The 25647-nt window shown below is 43.4% G+C and overlaps 1 protein-coding gene across 1 annotated transcript in view; it reads left to right on the top strand.

The window, feature by feature from the left end:
* Positions 1-25647, top strand: part of NKAIN2 (sodium/potassium transporting ATPase interacting 2) — a 1580095-nt gene that overhangs the window by 1512089 nt on the left and 42359 nt on the right. Inside the window, exon 6 of the mRNA XM_073575747.1 lies at positions 9235-9316. Within this exon, the coding sequence (XP_073431848.1) occupies positions 9235-9316 (82 nt within the window). The remainder of the gene's footprint in view (positions 1-9234; positions 9317-25647) is intronic.

A 25647-nucleotide genomic window follows, 5' to 3' on the forward strand; every position in this document is an offset into this window, starting at 1 on the left:
CAAACATATGAATATGCTTTGAGTTAAATAATTCCATTGTACCTCTTGCAGTATATTTGGGATCGTTGTCCTGCTGAAATTTGAACCTGTACCCCAATCTCAAGTCTTCTGCAGCCTCTAACAGTTTTTACAACAGGATTGCAATTTATTTATCTTCTTCCATCTTCCTATCAACTCTGATCAGCTTTCCTGTAACTTCTAAAAACAGCATCTCCACAGCATCATGATGCTACCACCATGTTTGACAGTGAGGATGGTATTTTCAGGGTAATGTGCAGTGCTAGTTTTCCGCAAAACATAGCAATTTGCATTTAGCCCCAAAATGTCTACTTTCACATGCTTTTGTGTACCCTTTTCCACATTCTAGCATCTGTGTACTCTACATGACTTTTTTTGCCAACTTCAAACAGGACATTTTATGGCCTGCTTTCACAAATAGTTTTCTGGTTGCAACTCTTCCATAAAGGTCACATTTTTAGATGATATAACTAATAGTTGTCCTGTAGACAGATCCTCCCACCTGATCTGTGGATTTCTGAAGCTGCTCCAGAGTGACCATAGACCTCTTAGTTGCTTTTCTAATTAGTGCTTTCCTTGATTGGAATGTCTTGGTAGGTTTGCAGTTGTGCCATATTCCTTACATTTTTTGATGATGGATTGCACATTACTCTGTAAGATGTTCAGAGTTTGAACTGTTTTTTGTAACCTAATCCATGCTGTTTGATCCTTAATGTTCTCAAACAAGCCTGAGGCCTTCACAGAACAATTGTAGTTATACTGAGAATAAACTACCCACATTTGGATTCAGTTTACTAAAATGACTTCTGGAGGTAATTGGCCACTGAGGATTTTATTTAGGGGCATCATACTACAGGTGGAGGAATACAAGTGCACGTTACAATTTTAAAATTTCTATTTTTAAAATATTTTTAAAAACTATGCATCATTTCCTTTACTACTTTGTGCTGGTTTATCACATGAAATCACTATAAAATACATTTACTGTATATTTGTGAGGGTAACTGTTGTGAATTCGTTTTCGGGCCTCCCTCTGGTTATTACTGAAGGTAGTGGAGCTGGTCAGATTGACAGAGGGGTTGCGAGTTCTCTTTCTGGGCTCCCTCTGGTGGTTACAGGAGGTAATGGAGCTGATCTGATTAACAGAGGCTTGCCACCTGATAATGAGGACGACGATTAGAGATCTGGGGTTTCAGATTGGGATTTAAGACAGCCGACTCCCTCTATCCCTGCTGGTGATTTTCTTCTGCCTCCTGAGGTCTGATGTTTCCAGCTCAGTCCCTGCATGTTCAGCTAAGTGTTCATTTACTATTCTGTTTGCATTTGATCTGGTTTTGGCTATCTCAATTTTGTGTGGGTCAGCCAGCTTCGGCTGGGGCTGTGCTGAATCACCATCCATATGTTACTGCTTGTGCCAGTTTGTTTTTGTCCCTTATTAGATTGGCCTCTTTTTGCTCTGCTTTCAGAATATACTAGAGTGCTGATATAGTGGGCGAAGTCGTGCGACTTCAGTGTTTTTTGCATCAGACGTGTTGGACTTTTTGCAGGGTTTTTTGTGTGATTGCAGACAGGGTCTTTCCTTTCCTGTCCTGTCTAGTCAGTGTGGGCCCCATCATTTGCTCAGTCTATTTTCCTGCCTGCGGTTGTGTTTTCACCTTGTCTCACCGACAATATATGTTTGGGGGCTATCTATTCCTTTGGGGTCTGCTCTGGGGCAGTTTAGATTTCCCCTTTCTTGCTTTAGGCTTAGCTAGCTCTCCGGCTGTGCCGAGGCATCTAGGATCATCGTAGGTACGCTTCACGGCTACTGCTAGTTGTGTGGATAGGATCAGGGGTCTGCAATCCGCTTAGTTACCAACCTCTCTGGTTTTCTGTGGCTTAGCTTGGGCTTGCTCTCCTCCTCGGTGACCCATTCATAACAGGTAACATGACAAAAAGTTGAAAAGTTCACAAGGTATGAATACTTTTTCACAACACTGTATAATAGCTTCCATTATTCTGAATTATTATGGGAAAGATTTTTTTGAGATATTGGAGTGTGTCTGTGAATTTTTGCCGATTTTTCTGGAACATTATTTTAGTGGGCACACAATGATGTTGGACTAAAGGGCCTGGCTTGCAATCTCCATTCTAATTCATACTATTCTGAGACTTTATTAGTCATTAAAAATAAATATAAATAAATAATTACATCAAAGCACCACAACAGCATTTTTTTATTGCAAAGCTGGAGTGGTGCAACTAATCTAAATTCTCCTCCCCTAGTAATGTAATACCCAAAGGTGGCACAGTTGGATTTGAGGACACCCTGTGCCACAGGATCGGGCCTGCCCAGGAAGGTGTGTAGCTGAGTGGCTACCTGGTGTTCACTGGAACACTTGATAGTGAAGACAGGCTGGCCTGCAGGTAGCCGCCAGGTACCACTCCTGGGCAGATCCCGATACTGCAGCTGTTGACCCCAGGGGTCAAATTTGCTGCCACAGACTATGGCTATGTTCAGACACACCCGTCTAGGATACTGGATCAGGGCCTGAGTGCACACGGACCAGGGGACAATGTTCAGGCACTGGCTGAACTGGGACTTTGGGAACAGAAATGGCTGCAATGGGAACAAGGAACTTTGGATTCAGGACTGGCCACTCCAGGACCAGGGAACAACATTAAAGTATTGGCTGCATTGGGACCAGGACACTGGCTGCAGCGGGACCAGGGATTCGGGTAGAGGACATTGGCTACACCGAGACCTGGAGACCTCACAACTGCACTGGTAGAACACCAGCTACCAAATGACTAAACTTGTTGCTTGCCGACTCCCTTAGGGAGAGGGAGTCTTTCATACAGGATGACTCTTAACAATTGGCTGGGAGCCATCTTGCAGGTGTACACATTATACCAAATACCTCTTATCTACAAGCTAAGGGCATTTACAATATGTGCATGCTGCTCCTTTAAGAGCAGGGGAGCTCGCACACACTAGGTCGCCGCTGGGAGTTCTTACACTCGCAACAGCAAGAAGCACGCCGGGGACAAGGGCTGGGGCGGTAAGTAAGCCGGCGTCTCTTCATGGAGGGAGAAGGGAACACCCTTGAGACCTGAAATGTGCAAGCCTGAAGATTTATTTTTTTAATACAGATGTTATTAAAAGTTATGTTTTAATTCATGATTCCATGGGACTGGAGATCATTAACTAATGAAAGGTTGAAACTAACCATTGTATATCTTTTTAGAGATGCCCTAAGTTATACAGCTACCACAATAAGGTTCTTGAGAGAGTCACTCAGACCCTTATGCTTGCACATGTTTGTGCTTCCAAAGCATCAACAAGAAGTGACTGTTAACATGGGACCTATTGCCTAGTAGGTATTGTAAAGATGCATTCACTGGTCTCTACCTCTGGGATGAATATTATATATTAAAATGCCCAGGGCTAATACTTTACTTTATGAACCACCTCAACTATCCCTAGCATAGCCAGCACTATATAGAACTCATTAGGCAAAGATTTGTTAAATATTGCAAATTTACTTACATTACCTCAATATACTAAAGGCTATCCTACAACTACCTCCCTACAAGACAATTGCTTCCTTATCACTATCTCTCCAAACAGCAATTACTACAGCTGATTCTTTGGTGCTATATACACATACTAATATACTAATAGTTGTAGTGACAACTAGAAGGCTGTGCGCGGTATTATAAGTATTGTGGTTGAATATTATTTTAGAAAATATGAATTCCATTGTTTATACTGTTTACAGTAAAATAATTAATTGTCCATTTACAATCAGAGATGCCAACTGTCCAGATATTCCAGGACAGTCCCTAAAAATAAGGCACTTTTTGCACTGTCTCCAGGACAAATGTATATGCGTCTTTTTATAAATGCTAAAAGAAATTTAACAGATAGTTTATTGTGGTTGTTATTCTTAGCATTTTACAGTTCACACTGAATCCTGCCAATGTTTTCATCAGTATTCAGCATCACTTTTAAAAATTTATGGTGGATAATATAGGTACAAACTATGTAAATTGTTAAAGGGTACTAAAGAACACAAAACATGAGAATAAGGAAGCAGAACAGAATTAATTTAGTATAAATAGTTAAAGAGAACCTTTCACCAGTTAAATATTACAAGGTAATATCTCCACAGTGGAGATGAGAAATTAAAAAATAAAACAGACTGTCATTACAGACAACCCTGCACTCAGCTCTGAGCTCTTCAGCTATTGTGTATTGTACAGCAGAGCTTAGTGTGATTACAAAAACCTCCATTTTCATCTCATGGCAGTCAGTATGGGGTGAGGGGCAGAGCTAACAGTGTTGTGAAAGGAGAGCTGCAGAAGTGTTCGTAATCACACACCGTTCAGTGCAATGACACTACCCCTACCACCACAATGATTACTATGAGATGAAATCTGCTGGAGGTGTTTGTAATCATACTCACCTATGCTCTATCCTAAATAGTAGTTGCAGGGATCAGGGATGAGAGTAGGGCTGTCTATCATTGCATGTCTCACTGGAGAAAGCATGTTCTTCATGCTTTTTGTGGGCATGCCCTAAAGAAGACATTCCACCGCAATGGTTTATCATAAAATATAAGTTAAATATTACAAGGTAATATCTCCGCAGTGGAGATGAGAAATTAAAAAATAAAACAGACTGTCATTACAGACAAGCCTGCTCTCAGCTCTGATCTCTTCAGATATTGTGTATTGTACAGCAGAGCATAGTGTGATTACAAACACCTCCAAATTTCTTCTCACAGCAGTCAGTATGGGATGCAATGACACTACCCTTACCACCACAATGAATACTATGAGATGAAATCTGCTGGAGGTGTTTGTAATCATACTCACCTATGCTCTATCATAAATAGTAATTGCAGGGATCAGGGTTGAGAGTAAGGCTGTCTATCAATGCATGTCTCACAGGAGAAAGCATGTTCTGCTTACCTATTACATGATGTGGCTGATTTGACATGCTAAAACTTGTGAAAAGTCCTCTTTAATGGAGAAATGCAACTGTTTGAAATGCTTATTCTCACAGGATAACCACTTTCCATCAGAACTATTAGAGCATATAAGCATTATAGATGGGGTGCCACCATTTGGGACCCCCTTTAATGGATGTATTGTGTTTTATACAGAAAGTTAGCAGAATTTTTCCATTAAATCTGTTTTTGCTACAATATTTTCACCAAAATATAAAAAAGCTTGTTCAGTCACAAAAAAATCCATTATATGCACATGCTAAATGGCTTTCAGTTTTAAAACTGAAAATTTCAAGCTGTCAACTTCAAAGTATTATTGAAATAATTTCACACATTTTTATGTATTTGACTAATGGATCCCATCAGAATACAAAAAATTAAATAGCTATTTACTTGCAGAAATAAGTACAGCTCTTGAAGGCAGATCTACTTGAAGAATACCAGGTGCCGCAACATTAAAGAAAATGTCCAATTTATTTACAAGTTCAAAATATGCTATATACTTATTGTATGTCGTGGCACAAAAAATGGATGAAAAGTCTTTTTCTCCTCCAATATAGTTGACATTAAATAGACATTAAATAAAGCACACAACATAGCGACACTAGAACACTTAAAAAAAAAATATGATCAATATTGTTTACCATTATTTTTTGTTATATCTCTTATATTTGTAAAATACGGTAGATTATATTGTCTGTCTGGCATGAGCAAATTATAAAAATTAAAAATACAATGCAATGGCCAATCTTACCATCTTCCACCATGTTATTGCTGTCTTGTCCACAGCATGAGGGTCTCAGGGGCTAGTATGATTAGCATTAACCCCTTTACCCCCAAGGGTGGTTTGCATGTTAATGACCTGGTCAATTTTTACAACTCTGACCACTGTCCCTTTATGAGGTAATAACTCTGGAATGCTTCCATGGATCCCGGTGATTCTGACAATATTTTCTCACGACATTTTTTACTTCATGATAGTGGTAAAAAATTTTTGATATGACTTACGTTTATTTGTGAAAAAAAACGGAAATTTGGCGAACATTTTGAAAATTTTGCAATTTTCCCACTTTGAGATATGTCACACAAAATACTTAATAAGTAACATTTCCCACATGTCTACTTTACATTAGCACAACTTCGGAACCCACATTTTTTTGTTAGGACGCGATAAGGATTAAATGTTGAACAGCGATTTCTCATTTTACAGCAAAATTTCTAAAACCATTTTTCTAGGACCACATCACATTTGAAGTCACTTTGAGGGGTCTATATGATAGAAAATACTCAAAAGTAACACCATTCTAAAAACTGCACCCTTCATGGTGCTGAAAACCACATTCAAGAAGTTTATTAACCCTTCAGGTGCTTCACAGGAATTTTCGGAATGTTTTAAAAAAAAAATGAACATTTAGCTTTTTCACAAAACATTTACTTCAGATCTAATTTACTTCATTTTACCAAGGGTAACAGGAGAAATTGGACCCAAAAAGTTGTTTTCCAATTTGTCCTGAATACGTTGATACCCCCATATATGCAGGCAAACCACTGTTTGGGCACATGGCAGAGCTCAGAAAGGAAGGAGCACCGTTTGACTTTTCAATGAAAAATTGGCTGGAATTGAGATCAGACGCCATGTCACTTTTGGAGAGCCCCTGATGTGCCTAAACAGTGGAAACCCCCAATTCTAACTACCACCCTAACCCTAACACACCCCTAACCCTAATCTCAACCCTAACCATAATCCTAACCACAAGCCTAACCCTAACACACCTCTAACCCTAATCCCAACCCTAACCCTAACTTTAGCTCCAACCCTAACCCTAAACCCAACCTTAACCCCAACCCTAACCCTAATGAGAAAATGGAAATACATTTTTTTATTTTATTATTTTTCCCTAACTAAGGGGGTGATAAAGGGGTTTGATTTACTATTTATAGCAGGTTTTTATGTGTGGCAGCTGTCACACATTAAAAAACGCTTTTTATTACAAAAAATAGTTTTTGAATCACCACATTTTGAGAGCTATAATTTTTTCATATTTTGGCCCACTGAGTCATGTGAGGTCTTGTTTTTTGCAGGATGAGTTGATGTTTATATTGGTACCATTTTTGGGCATATGACAATTATTGATCACTTTTTATTCTGATTTTTGGGAGGCAGAATGAACAAAAAACAGCAATTCATGAATTTCTTTTGGGGTGGGGCATTTATACCGTTCCGCCCGCATGTGAAAAATTGATAAAGCGGTTTTATTCTTAGGGTCAGTAGGATTACAGCGATACCTCATTTATATCATTTTTTATGTCTTGGTGCTTTTATACAATAAAAACTATTTTAAATAAAAAACAATTATTTTTGCATCGCTTTATTCTGAGAGCTATAATTTTTTTATTTTTCCGATGATCGCGTGTTATTTCACTTTTTGCTCGGCGGTATGATGATAAAGCATTTCTTTTTTTAATGGTGTTCACTAAAGGGGTTAACTAGTGGGTCAGTTTTATAGGTGGGGTCATTACGAACACAACGATAATAAATATGTGTACTTTTATTTAGATTTTTAGATTCCGTGACCGCTCCTGGCACTTAGTGCCGGGTGTCAGCTATGAGAATCAGCTGACACCCAGCGGCGATCAGCCGCGCTCCCCCTGTGAGCATGGCTGATCGCATATGATGTACTATCTCGTCCATGGGCATTAAGGCCCAGGGCACATGGACAGGATAGTACATCAAATGTCTGAAAGGGGTTAAATGTAAATTGCAATTTTCATGCATTATAGTTGTACCTATCAATTTATCCTCTCCCATTTCTAGGTTGAAATTCTGGATATGTATCTTTTTTTAAAATCATACTTACAATATAACAATAATTATAGTATAATGGGCAGTTAAAGTCATCCTGAATGTTTTTCATCCTGAATCCTTTTACTCTTTTTATCTCCCCTGCCCAGGCGCTGTGGTACAGACCATGTCCCTGTACAGTCAGACACAGCCATTACACAGTACACAGCAGGGGCACATTTATAAGATTATCTCAGCACAGGAGCATTTTATTTAAACAAATCCAATTGAGGAAATTATTTTTCCAAAATCTATAGACTAAAATGTACTTTGTAGGAAAACCACTTTAACTACATGCAATTGCAATTTAGAACACTACAGTGTGGGCAATTTCACTGATACAACAAAAATGTAATCCTATTTCTGCATCCAGGAGATTACCATGTCCTATCTGTACAGTGTTGGAAGGCTTAAAGGGAATATGTCAGCAGGTTTTTGATATGTAATCTGAAGACAGCAGGAGATAGATGCTTAGACACATATTTCAGGGATGTGTCACTTGTCAAAGTGCATTCTGTTGTTTACTAATTGCTAATTGGACTTTGTACACAGAAAGCCTGGTGTGGGTGGGGTTAGCTTCCTCAGCTCTGCTTCATTCTAAATCTAAAACCTCCAACTGTGTTAGAACTGCTTCACCCAGTAAACTAAGTGATACATCGTTGGAATCAGGGTCTCTCTTCCTACACCATGTTGCTCTCAGATGAGGTAGCCAAAACCTGCTGACAGATTTCTTTTAAATGGGTTGACCCTTATCTTACTTTTATCAAATGTGCTGGGGACATGATTATGGCACTTACTAATATATAATTATTATAGACTACCCTCCTAAATTTGTTAGTTCAACCTTGCTCACATCGGCATCAGAGAACTTGCAATAGATTTTCAGTGTCTGCCTCTAGCTTCTCCTGCGCCCCTCTCCAAAAAAATCACCAACTGCTATCTCCTATCTCAGTAATGAGAGAATCTGTCTTCAGCTAACACAGATTTTACAAATTGTACCCATGAATTGATAACGAAAGATCAGATCAGGAGGAGAAAGAAGCAGATTTCTCTGATAAAATATACTACAAAGATTCTTATTTTCATGTGTGCTATTGATTTATGTGGACATTTCATCTAGGGTTTAACTCCTGTACTTGTAGTTCCTCCCTGATCCAAGTAGTAATCCTGATCCAAGGACAGTGCTAATAATGATTTATCATTCCTGTAGTTTTTTCCCTCATTTTACAGCATGAATCATTTCCGTACATTCCAGTAATTAGTAACTCTACTGATTATTACCAGCCTGTCATATCTCTCTGTATGTTCTTTTATTGATTGATGGAAGCCTTCTTCCCGAGGTCAAAATGATAATGGGGTTTTTTCTTCTTTTTTTTGCAGTTGATTTTATAGGTGGCTTTGACTCCTACGGCTACCAGGGTCCTCAGAAGACATCTCACTTACAGCTGCAGCCCATGTATATGTAAGTACGGTATTACATTTCCGCACAAGCTGTGACTGACAGTTATTAAAAGGCTATTTCTGCTAAAGGATAAAAAATACAAATTAGACACATTCACATTTCCTCTGTTCTGACCCCAGGCTACACTTTTCGATACTAAGCCAGATATTACTCTCCTCACTTTTCAGAGTAATGAATTTGGGAAATGGGTTCTGCTTAAAATTAACTGCAGCCCCGATCTGTAATGGTTTCTTGTCTTAAATGTGGAAAGTGATATACGACCACAGTTATTTTAACTTTCTTCTTTAGACGGATATCAATATTTTGTACTATATTACAAATGTTGCTCGTGTCACCAAATTGTTATATTAAGGAATCTTGTACCAAGATACTTCATGTTCTCCACACATAAAGTGGACAAGAACATTGTGATATTGCAGAAAGACGTTAGGTAATCCACTTTATATTTCCCGGGATGATGGAAAAGTGAAAAATGACTTTTCTGAAAAGATCCTACAAGTATAAGAAAATCAGGGCAGTTCTTGATTATATAAAGGCTTTTTGTTATGTCATGGAGCTCTTATGGGATTTATTTAGTGAAGTGCCTACTATTAGGAGCGTATTCGAGCGTATTAAATGCCTGTGTGTTATTTATATGCAAAACGGATAGCGTACCAATGGCACACTGACCAATAAAAAATCGCAGCATACGTTACTTTGTACGGTATTCTGGATCAAACTCGCACATTATAAGTCAATGAATGTGAAAAAAAACTAATTACATGCGTGTACCATCCATATGTCATGTGTTTTTATGGATCTATTACAATAATTAAGATAGGAAACTGTATTTGTCATTTTTTTATTTATTAAATTGTTCATATAAAATTCGAGTGTAAAAAAACAGACATATGGATTGCTTGGGCATGACGATATGGATGAAAGATCATAATCTTTTTCTGCATTAAAGGGAAACTGTTGTCAGGTTTTCCCCATATAAAGTACGGCCATCACCATTAAGGTCTGCTCCGATGGTGTCTCTGGTCTTGATCCAGGCACCTCCTCTCTTTTTATAATCACCGTCCTTCCCTGCTTCATGTGAATGACACATCCTATGTCATCCACACAGAGTTCCCCAATCGCGCTCCAGCGCAGGCGTATTCCTCACTACCCTGCTAAGGGCAGAGCACAGTACTGTAGTGCGCATGCGCCAGAGTACTTTCCAGGTAAATGACGCTCTTCGGCCTTTCCCAACACATGCACATTGCAGTACTGTGCCCAACCCTCGGAAGGGCAGAGAACAGGACTGATGCACAGGAGCGCCATTGGGGGACACTGTGTGGATGATCGAACATACATCATCCACATGAAGCAGGGAAGGAGGGTGGCGATTGAAGGAAGAGAGGAGGTGCCTGGATCAAGACCAGAGACACCCATCGGACTGGACCGAGCAGCCTGTGGGTACAATAATAGGTCTTTTTTGGGATCTGCAGAGGTAAGTGAAGACTCTTTTTTACAGCATTCTAAGAGAGGCAATGGCTATTCTTTGTATGCAGAAAACCTGGTGACAGGTTATCTTTAAAACAAGATGATTTTTCATACATTAATCTAAACTCGGCCCAAGGGCAGGCTAGTAGACTAATAAGTGGCTAGTGGTTGGAAACGTCTGCTTGCTGTAACACTAGCCACATCATAGTGGCTACTGTTGTATGTTGATTGTAAGGGAGAATTTAAAGAATGTAAATGGGGTTATCATAGTACATTAATCCAATAATATAGTAAAACTTATATTTACAGTATCTTGTAAAACGAAAAGATTGAGAACAGATGGTTTCAGTTGATTGATCCATCCCTTCTACCCACTCTCCTTATTTATTACTGGTGCAATTGTGAGAAGCAGCTGTGCCCCCCTTAGGGGTCGATTTTATGAAAAGGGTCACCTCCTAGCTCTTCTGATGGATTTTTATATGGCGGAGAATAGCTATTCTGCAACATAATGGGCATATTATGCTATATTTCTTTTGATGCGACGGCTGCATATCTTTCATGCAGATTTTTAGAGGCATTTTTGGCTGTTTTCACTTTGAACATCATCTGCAAATCTACAATATAATGAACATGCTGCCGTGACCTGACATGGGCTGTACTTGAAGGTGCAGATTTTCATTGCCGAATCCACACCAAAAATCTGCAACACAACATTCCTGTCTGAATGTAGAGTCGTGAGCTGGGCTGGGGGGTGGTCCCTCTGTATACCGCACAAAGACGTCACAGACAAAAGATGGAGGCAGGTTTCGGGTACAACAGGTCCAAGTGTATTCCTCACCGTCTGACTGACAGCCTCAGCAGTACACAGTAATACCTTCACGGCCTTCCGTTTCCAGGCCTCGCTACACACACCATACTTTTTTCACCAGGGACGTAAACACACATACCGTCCCTTTTTCCCTTAGTGCCGATCCTGTCAGCGCAGTCACTGTGGCCGCCTTAGGCCCGTACACCATCAGCACTTTTACTGGTCAGTTATCGTCTTCAATACGGTATGCTTTTCCCCGGGGCCTCGTCTGTACTGCGGTACTTCATGTCAGGACCACCCCCCTGACTACCTCTCTCCTCAGTCCTCTGGTTTGGCTCTCCTCACAGCACACAAACTGTCACAGACTTCTGGTCTCTTGAGCACCTCCCGGGGACTGGAACTTTCTGGAACCCTCCTGTCAAATTTATAACTTTCCCGATTCACTGTAACTCCGCCCCCATGACCAACGGTTTCTAAAGCCCTAAGCTGCTGTCAAGTCCTGAACTCACACTCCTCCCTGCCATCTTGTGGTCAACCCCAGGTACTGCACGTCACCTACACTTTCCTAGCTGTTTCCACACTGTCAAACTGCTATCTGCCTAAAATGTGCAAACCCTCCTTCCTGCTTGCTGACAAGTCCGTCTGTCAGGTCACCTTCCCTACATTAACATGGCATAAATATTAGATTGTACTAGATTTAAGTTGAAATACTGTAGATAAAAAGTTCTTTTGATTTCTGCCATTTTCTGGCACTTTAGCATCACTTAGAGCAGGGGTTCACTACTTCTTCAGGTCTGAGAATGACACTGAAATACGGAAGCAATTCTAAGAACCCAAAAAAAGTTTAAATGAGTACTTGCATCCGAGAATTTTATAATATATCAAAAGTATGGGTATCAAAGCTATCGGGTATGGTACATACAAATACTGTATATTAATATTCACAGAAAAAAATGGATAGCAATAAAATAAGGTATCTTTATTAGATACTAGCTGAAGAGCCGGGCATTGCCCGGGCATAGTAACTAACTGTGGCTAGTTATAACAAATTATAATGATTATCCTCCATCCCATAGTCCAGTGCCCATATACCCATCATACATATCCTCTATTCCATAGTCCTGTGCCCATATTCCCATCAAACATATCCTCCATCCCATAGTCCCATGCCCATATACCCATCATACAGATCCTCCATCCCACAGTCCAGTGCCCATATCCCCATCATACATATCTGCCATCCTATAGTACAGTGCCCATATACCCATCATATATATCCGCCATCCCATAGTCCTGTGCCTATATACCCATCATACATATCCGCCATTCCATAGTCCAGTGCCCATATTCCCATCACACATCCTCCATTCCATAGTCCTGTGCCTATATACCCATCATACATATCCTGTATCCCATAGTCCAGTGCCCATATACCTATCACACATCCTCCATCCCATAGCTCGTGCCCATATACCCATTATGATATTATCTTTGACATGGCAACCTATTATGACATCATCATCACCATGGCAACCGTTATGACATAACGTCACCATTGCAACCCATTATGACATCAGTGTCGCTATGTCAACCATTATGACATAATGCGGGGGTTGATGCACACACCAACACACACACACACACTCAGCTTTATGTATATATATGCATTAAAATAAAATCTTATTAAAAACAATTGAGGTACTCCAACAGCAAGTGCTCCTAGGGATGAGGTTGTCAACACTAATGGAAAAACTATTTACAACAGTCTGTCACTGGGGGATAATAAAATGACCCTATCAGATTCACTACCTGTCAACAGAGGTTTGCACCCTAAATAACTAAAATGGCTCTCCTGCGCAAGGAAGACTGACCCTAGTAATCCCTGATGGGCTCAAACAATCTAGACACTAGGAGAGACCAGTTTGAAATAGTTAAACAGACCTACGACCACAGTCTCTGATGTTAAAATAGTGTTGTCCATGACATGTCACTTGTGGGGATACCTAACTCCATTGGACACAGTGGAGTGAGTTTAGATGGCTTTCCTCTCCCCCCACTTTGTACTGTCCACAACAAGCTATACATCTCGATACAGCACTTTGACGGTGAGGGTAACAAGAGGTACCCTCCCCTACACTAGTGACTGAGTGTTCCGAAATAATTCTTCCATAACCCCCAATCTCCAGCTGGTGAGTGCAGGCCACAGCATTTTCTACACTATAAACAATAGTATCCAGTCCCCCCTCTATTGGCCCACATATAGTAATGCGTTAGGCTGAGTTCACACGTGGCGTTTTTTTCGCATTTCCGCGGCGGTTTTAACCGCGCGATTTTGCCGCGAAAACGCGAAAAATAAGCATCCCATGCATTCCTATGGGATTCCGCCATGCTGCGCTAATGCTGCGGTTTTTACCGCGGCGGAATCGCTTTGCGGTAAAAAACGCAGCATGCTCATTATTTTGCGGAATCGCGGCGATCCAGCACCCATAGGAATGCATTGTTCCGCTTATTTCCCGCATGTGGCTGTGCACAACATGCGGAAAGTAAGCAGAACATTTGCGGATGGTACCCACAGTCCGGAGGAGAGGAGACTGTCCTCCGGGCTTTGGGTACCATATCCCTGTAAAAAAATAGAATTTAAAATAAAAAATATTGTTATTCTTACCTTCCGGCGTCCCGCGCAGCCTTCCCGCCTCTCTCCACGCTCCCGTTCCCAGTAATCCTTTGCGAAAATGCCCGCGATGACATCCGTTCTCGCGGGATCGCGAAGTCTCGTGGTCATTCGCGCGACGTCATCGCGAATTACCGCGAGACGTCGCGATCCCGCGAGAACAGACGCCATCGCGGGCATTTTCGCAAAGGATTACTGGGAACGGCTGCGCAGGACGCTGGAAGGTAAGAATAACACCATTTTTTATTTTTTTTACATTCTATCTTTTACTACTGATGCTGCATAGGCGGCCTCAGTAGTAAAAAGTTGGTCACACTCGTCAAACACTATGTTTGATGAGTGTGACAACCTGTCAATCAGTTCTCCAAGCGATGCTGCAAATCGCTTGGAAAACGCTAGCATTCTGCAAGCTAATTACGCTTGCAAAACGCTAGTTTTTCCGCGGGAAAATCGCGGGAATTTAAAATGCGATTTTCCCGCGGAATGGAATTCCGGAATTCTCGCGGTAATTTCCGCAAGAGTTCCGTTACGTGTGCACATAGCCTTAGTGTATTGAGTCGCCCTCCCAGGGCCGTGGGGTACTCGGTACCGGGCCGGTGTCAGTGGAATATGTCACAGCAGCGATGACCCGGTCCGTGGCCCTGGGCGCCCAAGTAAATGGTGGTTTGTGATATAGTTTATGTGAACAGTTCATAATGCCACCTGTGATGTTTGGCAAGCAAGATGTTAAGCCAACGCTGCATGCAGATCCTCTGGGGCTGATGGTGTGTTGCAGCAAAGATGGTTTAGCTCCCCACAGGTGAAGCTGTAACCCCAGGGCAGTGTAATTGCAATAGATGAGAATAGGCGCAGGCGGTGTGAGAAATGCTGGTACCCAGATGTAGCGGTGCTGACGGTGTTAGCGCACAAATGAATGGAAGACACCAGGGCTTGCAGTTCCAAAGCTTTACTCACAGTCCATGGTACACACTAGTGCCTGCCTCTGTGCCGAGTCTTCCAGGGCAGACACTCAATCAACCTCCTGAGCAAGTCAGGATTCTCCTCTCCAACACTCCGCCAACATGTACCTCTCCTGAACGACTCCTCTATTGCGCCTTAAGGTGTGAAGAGCTCCAGTACCGCGGTACTCTGGAGTTCCTCCTGTCAGATGTTCCTAACAACTCTACTCGTATGGCAGACAGCTGTAGCCTCGCTCGGGGACTCCCTTTTCTGGAGTCCTGGTTCTCTATTCAGTTGCTGTTGTGCCCCAAGTCTTAGATGGGAGTAGTGCATTTACAGCCAACTACTCCACCGGTGTCTGCTGGAGAACCATACGTGTCCATACAACCTCGGGGATCGGGCCCCGGCCTTGCGCTGAGAACCTATAGGCAGGCTTCCTCTTCCAACCTACAACTCCTCTCTGTGCTCTCTACTCCTCTTTCCTATGGAAGCTTAGGTTGCAGTTCTATGTCCTTCTCCTTCTGTTATTTTCTCGTGCCAGCTGGCTCAGATCACTGAGGCAGCTGCAGCACTCCTTCTCCTCTGACCCGTCCTCAGACTCTCCTGACTGAATGTCCTTCTCTCGCCTGACCTCCCATCAGACTCCCCTCCAGACTGATCTGTAATTCTAAACCTTCCAAACCTTTTATATTAATCTCAACTCCACCCACCTCCCAGCACATCCAGTGTTCCATGCAGGGAACCACCAAGGCTCTCCTAATGTCTAGGAGGAGAGAGACACCTCACTGTGGATGTGCAGAACTACCCTGTTGTGTGGGATGCGAGTGTTGGAGTGTGTAAAGGAGTTCCCAACTTACCTAGGTGGTGGGGCACTACACCTTAGGAGAAGATGCAGTACCTCTGTGGCAACTGAGCCTCAGGGGCCCCACATACCCCCTCGTTAAACACAGCACATCCGCGGGCTGCAAGACAACAAAGTTAACAGCAAAGAAACACAAAAATTTTATAATGCAGAACAAACTTTTCTTATACTAAACTTCCTAGTATAGGAGGTACGTATTCTTGAACATTACAAACAATTCTTATTTAACTATCTAAATTTCAAGTCAAAAGTGCCATTTTTCATTCTAAGGTGCAGTACCTCTGTGGCGACTGAGCCTCAGGGGCGCCACAGTATCATGTGGTCATCCAACGACATGGTGACAGCAATATTTTGCAGTATTTACGCTGTCATAAAAATATATATCTTAAATATGTAAGTTGCAGAAGTGACTGAGTATTTCACTAAGGCGTAAAGGAACAGAAACTAGTTCCCTTGGAGTAGGTGCACAGACAACATATGCCATTCCCTTTCGAAGATAAAACATTTACAATTTTATTGTCCACCTATATAAAATCCATCTCAGACCAGTAGGAGATTCATTTGACAGGATGGTTTTAGATCAGATAGTCCACACCATTGCAAAATGCCATAAGAGTGGTCCGCGGCCACCAAGGCTAAAATATAATAATAATAATGGCTGCCCTGAAAGCTAATGGGTGGTCTGAAATACAGGGATATTCTTGAGTAAATCCTGTTTCAGTCTGTCAGTGATTTGAGCCTGGGATGGAGGTTCACCTTCCAACAAGACAATGACCCAAAGCATACTGCTAAAGCAACCTCAAGTGGTTTAAGGGGAAACGTGTAAATGTTTTGGAGAGGCCTAGTCAAAGCCCAGACCTTAATCCATTTGAGAATCTGTGGTCAGATTTGAAGATTGCTGTTCATCAGAGGAAACCATCTAACTTGAAGGAGCTGGAACAGTCTTGCCTTGTGGAATGGGCAAAAATAACAGTGTCAAGATGTGGAAAGTACCTAGAGACATATCCAAAGCAACTTGCAGCTTTAATTGCCACAAAAGGAGGCTCTACAAAGTACTGACTTTAGGGGGATGAATAGTTATGCACACTGTTGTTTTCAGTTATTTTGTCCTGTTTATTGTTTGTTTCACAAAAAAAAGAAAAACAAATGTTCACAGTTGTAGGCATATTGTTTACATGAACAGTTGCAAACCCTCAAAAAAAATGAAATTCCAGGTTGTGTGGAAGCAAAACACGAAAAATACCAAGGGGATAAATATTTTCACAAATCACTGTTACAACAAAAAGCAGCAAATGTTTGTGAAGTTCAAAGTGAATAGTTTTCTATAAAATATAAATCTGAAAATTGTGATGTACATTTGTATTCAACCCTCCTGAGTCAATACTTTGTAGGACCACCTTTCGCTGCAATTACTGTTGCAAGTCTTTTGTGGTCAGTCTCTACTAGAGACTGACATGTTTGCTAATTTATCTTTGCAAACTAGCTCTAGTTCAGTGAGATTAGATGTAGAGTGTGAACAGCTATTTTCAAGTCTTCCCGCAGATTTTCAATGGGAATTAGGTCTCTACTGGGCCATTCAAACACATGAACATGCATTGATCTAAACCAGGGGTGCACAACATTTTTTGGTCCAAGGGCCACATTGTTATATTGAACCTATCGGAAGGACCACAAAAAAATGTAAAGGGGCATTTACATGAATACATCAGCAGGACCAAATTTGAGTATTTGAGAAGAATTTGGAGAGTTTCTGTTCCAAAATATCAATGTGAACACACCCAAGCTTACACTGAGTTTTTGGAGCAGAAACTCTACCAAATCTTGAATTGCTACATGATCAGAACCACAGTCAGTGCACTTCAGAACATCAAAACAGTGCCACAACCACCTTCAGTATAGAAACACATCACCAAACTTAATTCAGTAATCAATTGCAGGTTCAGGTCAGTCCCATATATACTTGTATTATGAACTCCCAGTATGTCCTTAATAATGGTAAGGAAAGTCTGGGAGTTGTTGTAACCGGCAATCATCAGACTGTAGAACATACAAGAACCACAGCACTGATAAGACGCGGGAAGGAATAAAAATAAGCATCCACATACCTTATAGGTGACATCTTCTTTGATCATTCCCATCCGTTTTGTCTCCACATAGTACAGACACCATATTGGGATTTCATGCCCAGTGCTCATGTTCCCAACATGGTTTCCTTAAAATAAAAGTATAATTATACTGCCCCATAAATATAAATATCTACCATGCTGTGCCCCTGAACAAATAGTTGTCCCTCAGCATGCTTCCTACACAAAATAATCTTCCCATACTGCCCCTCTTTATACTATTCCCCACTACCCATCTCTGTGTTGACCCCCTATACTGCCCCTCTCCATACCATTCCCCCACAATGCCCCTTTCCATAATGTGCCCCACACAGCTGCTCTCCATAATATTCCCCCCTCACTGCTCCTCTCCATCATATTCCCCCCACATACAGGTCCTGTGCATCATATTCACCCCCACACCACTCCTCTGTGATATTTGCTGCGCCCGCTAGGGCCGTGGGGTACTCGGTCCAGGCCGGTCAGTTCTTCAGGGGATGTCACGGCAGCAGGAACAGGTCCGTGGCCCTGGGCGTGCAATGTAATAAAGATGGGTTTGGGGGAGTAAAGATGGGAAAGTTTACAGGGTTTTAAGTCGTGACGCCACCCGTGGTGTTCAGCAATAAGAAGATGGCCGATGCTGCGATCCACAGGGACGGTTGGTGATGCAGCAGAGATTTTACAGCTCTCCACGGGTAGAGCTAGGCTCCAGGGAAGATATAAAGTAGTAGATGATGGTAATGATTGTAGTGCAGGAGAGATGATGCAGTAACTAAATCTGCGGACACAGCGGGGTGCAGTCTTCACACTTTTACTCACGGTCTTCCGAGTTACAATCCCCAGCCGGGGTGCTGTGTCATTCAGGTCAGTGGTCCAGCCAACTCTCAGGTAGTTTGGGGTACATTTTTTCCAGAACCCCCTTCTTATGTTCCTTCTGGTCTGGAGCCAGGAAAAGTGTTGAATGCTGATGTTACCTGACCAGGGAACTCCTTCTTGCCTCCAGGCATTACATCACCCCCTGTGAGGAAGGCAATGCCACAGTGGCAACCGGACTCCTGTGGTGCCCCATATTCCCCCCACACCGCTCCCCTAACTCTTTTATTATATTCACCTTACAACAGCTTCACCGGCTATGACAGTTGTTCCATTGGGATCCAATGGCAAAAATGAACTGTGGAGCTTACAAAATGCAAGCTTCACAGCACCTGTTGGCTCTCTGAAAATTTGAAGCAAGGGCTGCATAATGAGATGGCGGTGGACGTGGTGGTGGTGGCGGCAATGTTTGAAATGGCATTGAAAAAGGATAGGGAATATGTATTCCACTATCAGACTAGCTATTTGGAATGAGGGAGGGACCTCCCAAATAAAGGAGTGAGAGCTCTCCCAAATGTATGATACTGGGCCTCCTGAGGGCCCTTACCAAACTCAGGTTTCAAGACACCTGCTGGCACGCTGCAAATTGTAAGCGAGGGCTGCATAATTACATGGTGGTAGACATAGTGGTGGTGGCGGTCGAAGCCCAAAACTCAAATGGGCATGTTTGAAATGGCATTGTAAAGGGATTGGGTATATATTCCACTCTCTTGCCATTTGGATTGAGGGAGGGACATCCCAAATGTAGGAGTGACAGCTCTCCTAAATGTATGATACATGGTCACCAGAGGGCCATTACCAAACTCAAGTTTCTGAATACAGTGTATGCAAGTGAGGACCTGTATTCTGTTCAGCCTGTCGGGCCTGAAACCCATGTCAGGAACATTTACAAGCCTCATTTTAATTGGAAGCAGCCTCCTCAAGGGAAAGAAGCAGGAGTGCCCTTGACCAATCTGTTCAAGCCTTCACAGTTCTTCTGGAAACTACCCAACCAATCAGAATGTATCTTTTCATGGCTTTGAGCAACAATGGAGTAATTAGATAATATGTCCCGGAGAGTGTCGAGGTCTGCGGAGAGTATTACTCAAGATACAGGCAGTGCTACAGAGCTCAGGTAAAGGCCTTAGGGTGGCAATTACCATGTTCCAATATGTGTAAAGCTGTGGTCTGAATAGGTCTGTGGCGCATATTAACTCAGTCTCTTAGATATGTTTAAAATGTACATAAACTGGCCAATACCCCACCACCATTTTTTTTGTAAGGACCCAAATTTTGAAAATGTAAGGGAAGCAACAGTTTAATAAAGAGACATAAGTCTCATTTAGGAGCCTGGAAAAGTCAGCAATGGTCTTTGTCCAGCACTGGACAATGTAAAGTGTTAACAAATATATATACCCTATCTAACAATTTGTGAACAGACATATATGCTGACAAGGGACAATTGAATGCTGCGTTTAGAAGGGCGTAACAGGGGAAGGGCCAGTATTTCATCATCAGACAGAAAAAAGTGCATCTTATAGTCTGAAAAATATGGTAATTTATACAATGTGATTTTCTGGATTTTGTTTTTGATATTCTATCTCTCAATGTTAAAATTAACCTACCCTTTAAATTATAGACTGTTCATGTCTTTGTCAGTGGGTAAACTTACAAAATCAGCAAGGGATCAAATAATTATTTCCTTCACTGTAGATGAACACTAAGTACTTGTTGCAGAAGCAGGAGGAGGAGGAGGTGATTTCCTAAACAAAATGGGTTTGGTTGGTAAGGGACAACTTCCCCAAAAAAAACATTTGAGCTGCACATAAATTACGTTGCTTCCATCTTACAAAGTCGGGGGAAATCCAGCCCTTCTTCAATTTTCGAAGAGTCAGCCTGTCTGCATTTTCTGTTGACAGCCGATTGCGCCTGTCCATTATGATTGCACCAGCTGACCTAAAAACCCACTCAGACAACACACTTGTGGCAGTGCATGACTGCACCTCCAAGGCATACAAGAAGAGCAGCTTGTACACCAAGTGTGCAGCTTGGCTAACCAATAGTTAATGGACACTGAAGAATCAGGAAGGGCGCTGGTATGGTCACTTAAGTAGTCCTTCACCAGCTTGGTCAACTTCTACCTCCTTGTCATAGTTACACCCACAGATAGCACTTGCTGATGTGATGGTCTCATGAAAATGACCCAGTTGGTGGACATTTTACTACCCTGTTATGAATGGGTCACCAAGGAGGAAAACAAGGCCAAAACCAAGCCAAGTCTACGTGGATTGTAGACCCCTGATCCTAACCACACAACTAACAGCAGCCGTGGAGCGTACCTACGATAATTCTAGATGTCTCGTCACAGCCGGAGGACTAAATAAGCCTAAAGCGAAAAAAGGGGAAATCTAAAACTGCCCCAGAGCCGACCCCAAAGGAATAGACAGCCTCCACACATGTATTGACGGTGAGACAAGATGAAAACATGAACACAGGTAGGAAAATAGGCTGAGCAAACGATGGGGCCCACACTAGCTAGAAAGGACAGGAAAGGAAAGATACTGTCTGCAATCACGCCAAAAAACCCTGCAAAAATGTCCAACACTTCTGATAGCAAAAAATACCCTTAAGTCACTAGACTTCTCCCACTATATCAGCACTCTTGCATATTCTGAGAACAGAGCAAAAAGAGGCCAATCTAATAAGGGACAAAAAGCAAACTGGCACATACAGTGACATAAGAGTGGAAATTCAGCACAGCCCCAGTCGGGGCTGGCTGACCACACAAAAACTGAATAGACCAAACCAAATCAAATGTGAACATTAGCAAAGACAACTTAGCTTGAGATGGCAGGAACAGAGCTGGAAACTAAGACCTCAGGAGGCAGGAAAAAATCACCAGCATGGGAATAGGAAGTCGGCTGTCTTAAATCCAGTCTGAGACTCCAGATGTCCACTCCTCTTCCTCATTATCAGGTGGCAGGTCTCTGTTAATTATATCAGCTTCACTACCTCCTGCCACAAACAGAGGGAACCCGGAAGGAGAACTCACAACTCCTCTGTCAGCACAACCAGCTCCCTCACCAGAAACCAGAGGCAGACCAGAAAATGAGTTCACAACAGTACCTCCTCTTGATGAGGGGTCACCGAACCCTCATCCACGCCACCAGGCCGATCAGGATGGGTCCTGTGAAAGGCACGAACCAATCTATTGGCATGAATGTCTGAGGCAGAGACCCACGAATTATCCTCCTGGCCATAACCCTTCCATTTGTCCAAATACTGGAGTCTCCGTCTAACCAAACGAGAATCCAATATTTTATCTAGCTCATATTCCACATTGCCTTCAACCAATACAGGGTCAGGAGGCGCCGGCACAGGAACTACTGGCTCAACAAACCTCTTCAACAGAGATTTGTGAAATATGTTATGGATCTTAAACGTAACTGGAAGAGCCAATCAAAAAGAAACAGGATTAAGAATGTCCAAGATCTTATAAGGTCCAATAAATCTTGGCTTGAACTTTGGAGACGCAACCTTCATAGAGATATTCTTTGACGACAACCAAACCATATCACCCACTTTAAACCAGGGACCAATGGTCCTATGCCGGTTGGAAAACCGCTGGGCCTTTTCCTGAGAGAGTGACAACTTATCCACCACTTGGTCCCAAATCTGTTGCATTCTCTCTACCACAGTGTCCACACCTGGGCAGGCCGAAGACTCCACTTGCCCTGAAGAAAATCAAGGATGGAACCCACAATTACAGAAAAAGGGCGACATCAAAGTGGCAGAACTAGCTCTATTGTTTAGCGCGAATTTGGCCAAGGGCAAAAATGAGACCCTGTCATCCTGATCAGCAGATATAAAACATCTTATATAGGACTCCAAAGTCTGGCTTGTTCTCTAAGTCTGCCCATTGGTCTGAGGATGAAATGCAGAGGAGAAAGATAACTGAATTCCCAGATTGGAACAAAAGGCTTTCCAGAATCTGGAAACAAACTGAACTCCTCTGTCTGACACAATGTTCTCAGGAATACTGTGCAAATGAACCACCTGTTGTAAAAACAAGGGCACTAACTCAGAAGAAGATGGCAACTTTGGGAGTGGTATGAGATGGATCATCTTAGAAAATCTATCACAGATCACCCAGATACCAGTCATTCTCTGAGAGACAGGAAGATCAGAAATAAAATCCATTGCGATATGGGTCCATGGCCTCTTGGGCACCGGCAGGGGCATCAACAACCCACTAGAACGAGAACAGGGTTTAGACCGAGAACAAGTCCCACAGGACTGCACAGAATTCCTTACATCACGAGATAAGGCAGGCCACCAAAAAGACCGACTCACCAAATCTCTGGTACCAAAAATACCTGGATGACCAGCCAATGCAGAGCAATAAACTTCAGACATCACTCTCTTCCTCCACTGGTCAGGAACATACAATTTTCCCATAGGACAACGCTCAGGTTTATCCTCCTGAAATTCCTCCAGGGCGCGTCTCAAATCGGGCGAAATGGCAGAAAGAACTACCCCCTCACCTAGGATGGTAGTAGGCTCGGTCACAATAAGAGAATCAGCAAAGAAACTCCTAGAAAGGGCGTCTGCCTTAACATTCTTAGTGCCAGGAAGAAAAGAGACCACAAAATTAAAATGTGTGAAAAACAAGGCCCACCTAGCCTGTCTAGGATTCAAGTGTTTGGCCGACTCCAGATAAATCAAATTCTTGTGGTCGCCTGTAGGACCACAACTTGATGTCTAGCTCCCTCCAACCAATGTCTCCACTCTTCAAATGCCCATTTCATGGCCAACAATTCCCGATTCCACACGTCATAGTTGCGTTCAGATGGGGAGAACTTTCGAGAAAAGAAGTCACAGGGATTCATTTTAGAAGTCACAGGATCTTTTTGGGACAAAACAGCTCCTGCACCAATCTCAGTGTGACATCGGTGGCCGAGCCCGCCGATGTCTCTTCTGCGGCGGTAACCGCCGCTGCCGCTCCCCTCCGCCGCCCCCCCCGGCGGTGCGCTCTCTTACCCGGTCTTCCGCGCTGCTGCATCCCCTCGCTCTGTCCCTAGGTTACGGCCGCGCGCCCTCCCGCTTCCTTCATCCAGCGGTGGGCGTCGCTGAAGGCAGGGCCCACCGCCCACTTCCTGGCCAGTAGGTATTTCAGGTGTCCTCCCTATGGGGAAGACGCCTGATGATTGTGTGGCAATCCTGCACTCTCTGGCCGCTGTAGTTTTGCAATAGTACCCCTGCCTACATTGTGTCGTGCTCAGTCCCCTCTCAGCCTGTCCAGTGTCTTGCTCAGTCGCCACCCTGCCTGTCCAGTGTCTTGCTCAGTCCCCTCTCTGCCTGCCCTGTGTCTCGCCCAGTTCCCCTCTGCCTGCCTCAGCCTTGTCCCTTCCGTTCTCTCTCCCAGTGCCACTGCTGCCTGTCTTCTGGGCTCCCTGTCCTAGGCCCATCCTTCCCTACTCTCCCTCCTGGGGCTCGTGTCTCCGTACTCCTTTGCCACTGGTAGCAACGTCTTGCTACCTTTCTAGTAACTGCTGCCTGGTTTCCTCCGTTACCCCGCCCCAGTTCCCTGTTCTCTGTTCGGCCTTGTCCTTCGAGCCGTCCCTCTTGGTACCAGCTGTCGCGGTTCTGCCCCCTGCGGTCCTGCCCCTAATGATCCCTGTATAGGGGTTGGTCTTCACCTGGCGTGCTCGGCCCAGGGGCTCCAGACCCGCGACCCAGATTGTCCACTCTCGGACGTACTCGGTTCCTGAACGTCACGTATCATCAGGCCATGGATCCCGCCGGTGCCGCAGCTGCTACACAGAAGGAACTACTTTTTCTACGGGAAAACCAGACCCGGATTATGTCCTTCATGAAATCCATGGACACCCGGCTGTCTGCCCTGCAAACCTCTGACCCAGGGCATGCTCCCCTCTTAGCTAGTCTCCAGCAGGAGCTCACGCAGCAACGCGATGCTCAGTCTCACATCTTGGGTTACATGGCGTCCGTCGACGATCGACTGCTTGCCTTGCAGTCCTCGGCGGCCGCTTCAACCTCATCCCGGGATGCAGCCTCATCCCTGCCCCCTCGTCTGGGAAAGCCTCCCAGGTATGGCGGAGATCCTAGGTTGTGTCGGGGCTTCTTAAACCAGTGCAGTTTGCACTTTGAGCTTTTGCCCCAGCAATATCCCACAGATCGCGCCAAGGTGGCGTTCATTGTATCCCACCTTGAGGGAGAGGCCCTGGCCTGGGTGAATCCTTTATGGGAGAGGGATGACCCCATAGTCTCTAGTATCAGGAACTTTCTGGAAATGTTCCGCAAAGTATTTGATGAACCCGGACGTGTAGCATCCTCCACGGAGGCCCTCCTTAACCTCCGCCAGGGTTCCCTGACTGTGGGACAGTACGCCATCTGCTTTCGGACATTATCGTCGGAGCTGGGGTGGAATAATGAGGCACTTGTGGGTGCCTTTTGGAGGGGCCTCTCAGGTAAAATCAAGGACGAGCTTGCCGGGCGGGATACCCCTACCACCCTGGAGGATCTCATATCCCTGGCCACTCGTATCGATCTGTGGTTTTTGGAACGCGCTCGAGAATCGGCTAGGGAGAAAAGGCCCTGTGGGCTCTATCA

Source organism: Dendrobates tinctorius, unplaced genomic scaffold, assembly GCF_039654945.1.
Source record: "Dendrobates tinctorius isolate UK_male_01 unplaced genomic scaffold, ASM3965494v1 ptg000046l, whole genome shotgun sequence".
In the NCBI taxonomy this organism is placed as follows: domain Eukaryota; kingdom Metazoa; phylum Chordata; class Amphibia; order Anura; family Dendrobatidae; genus Dendrobates; species Dendrobates tinctorius.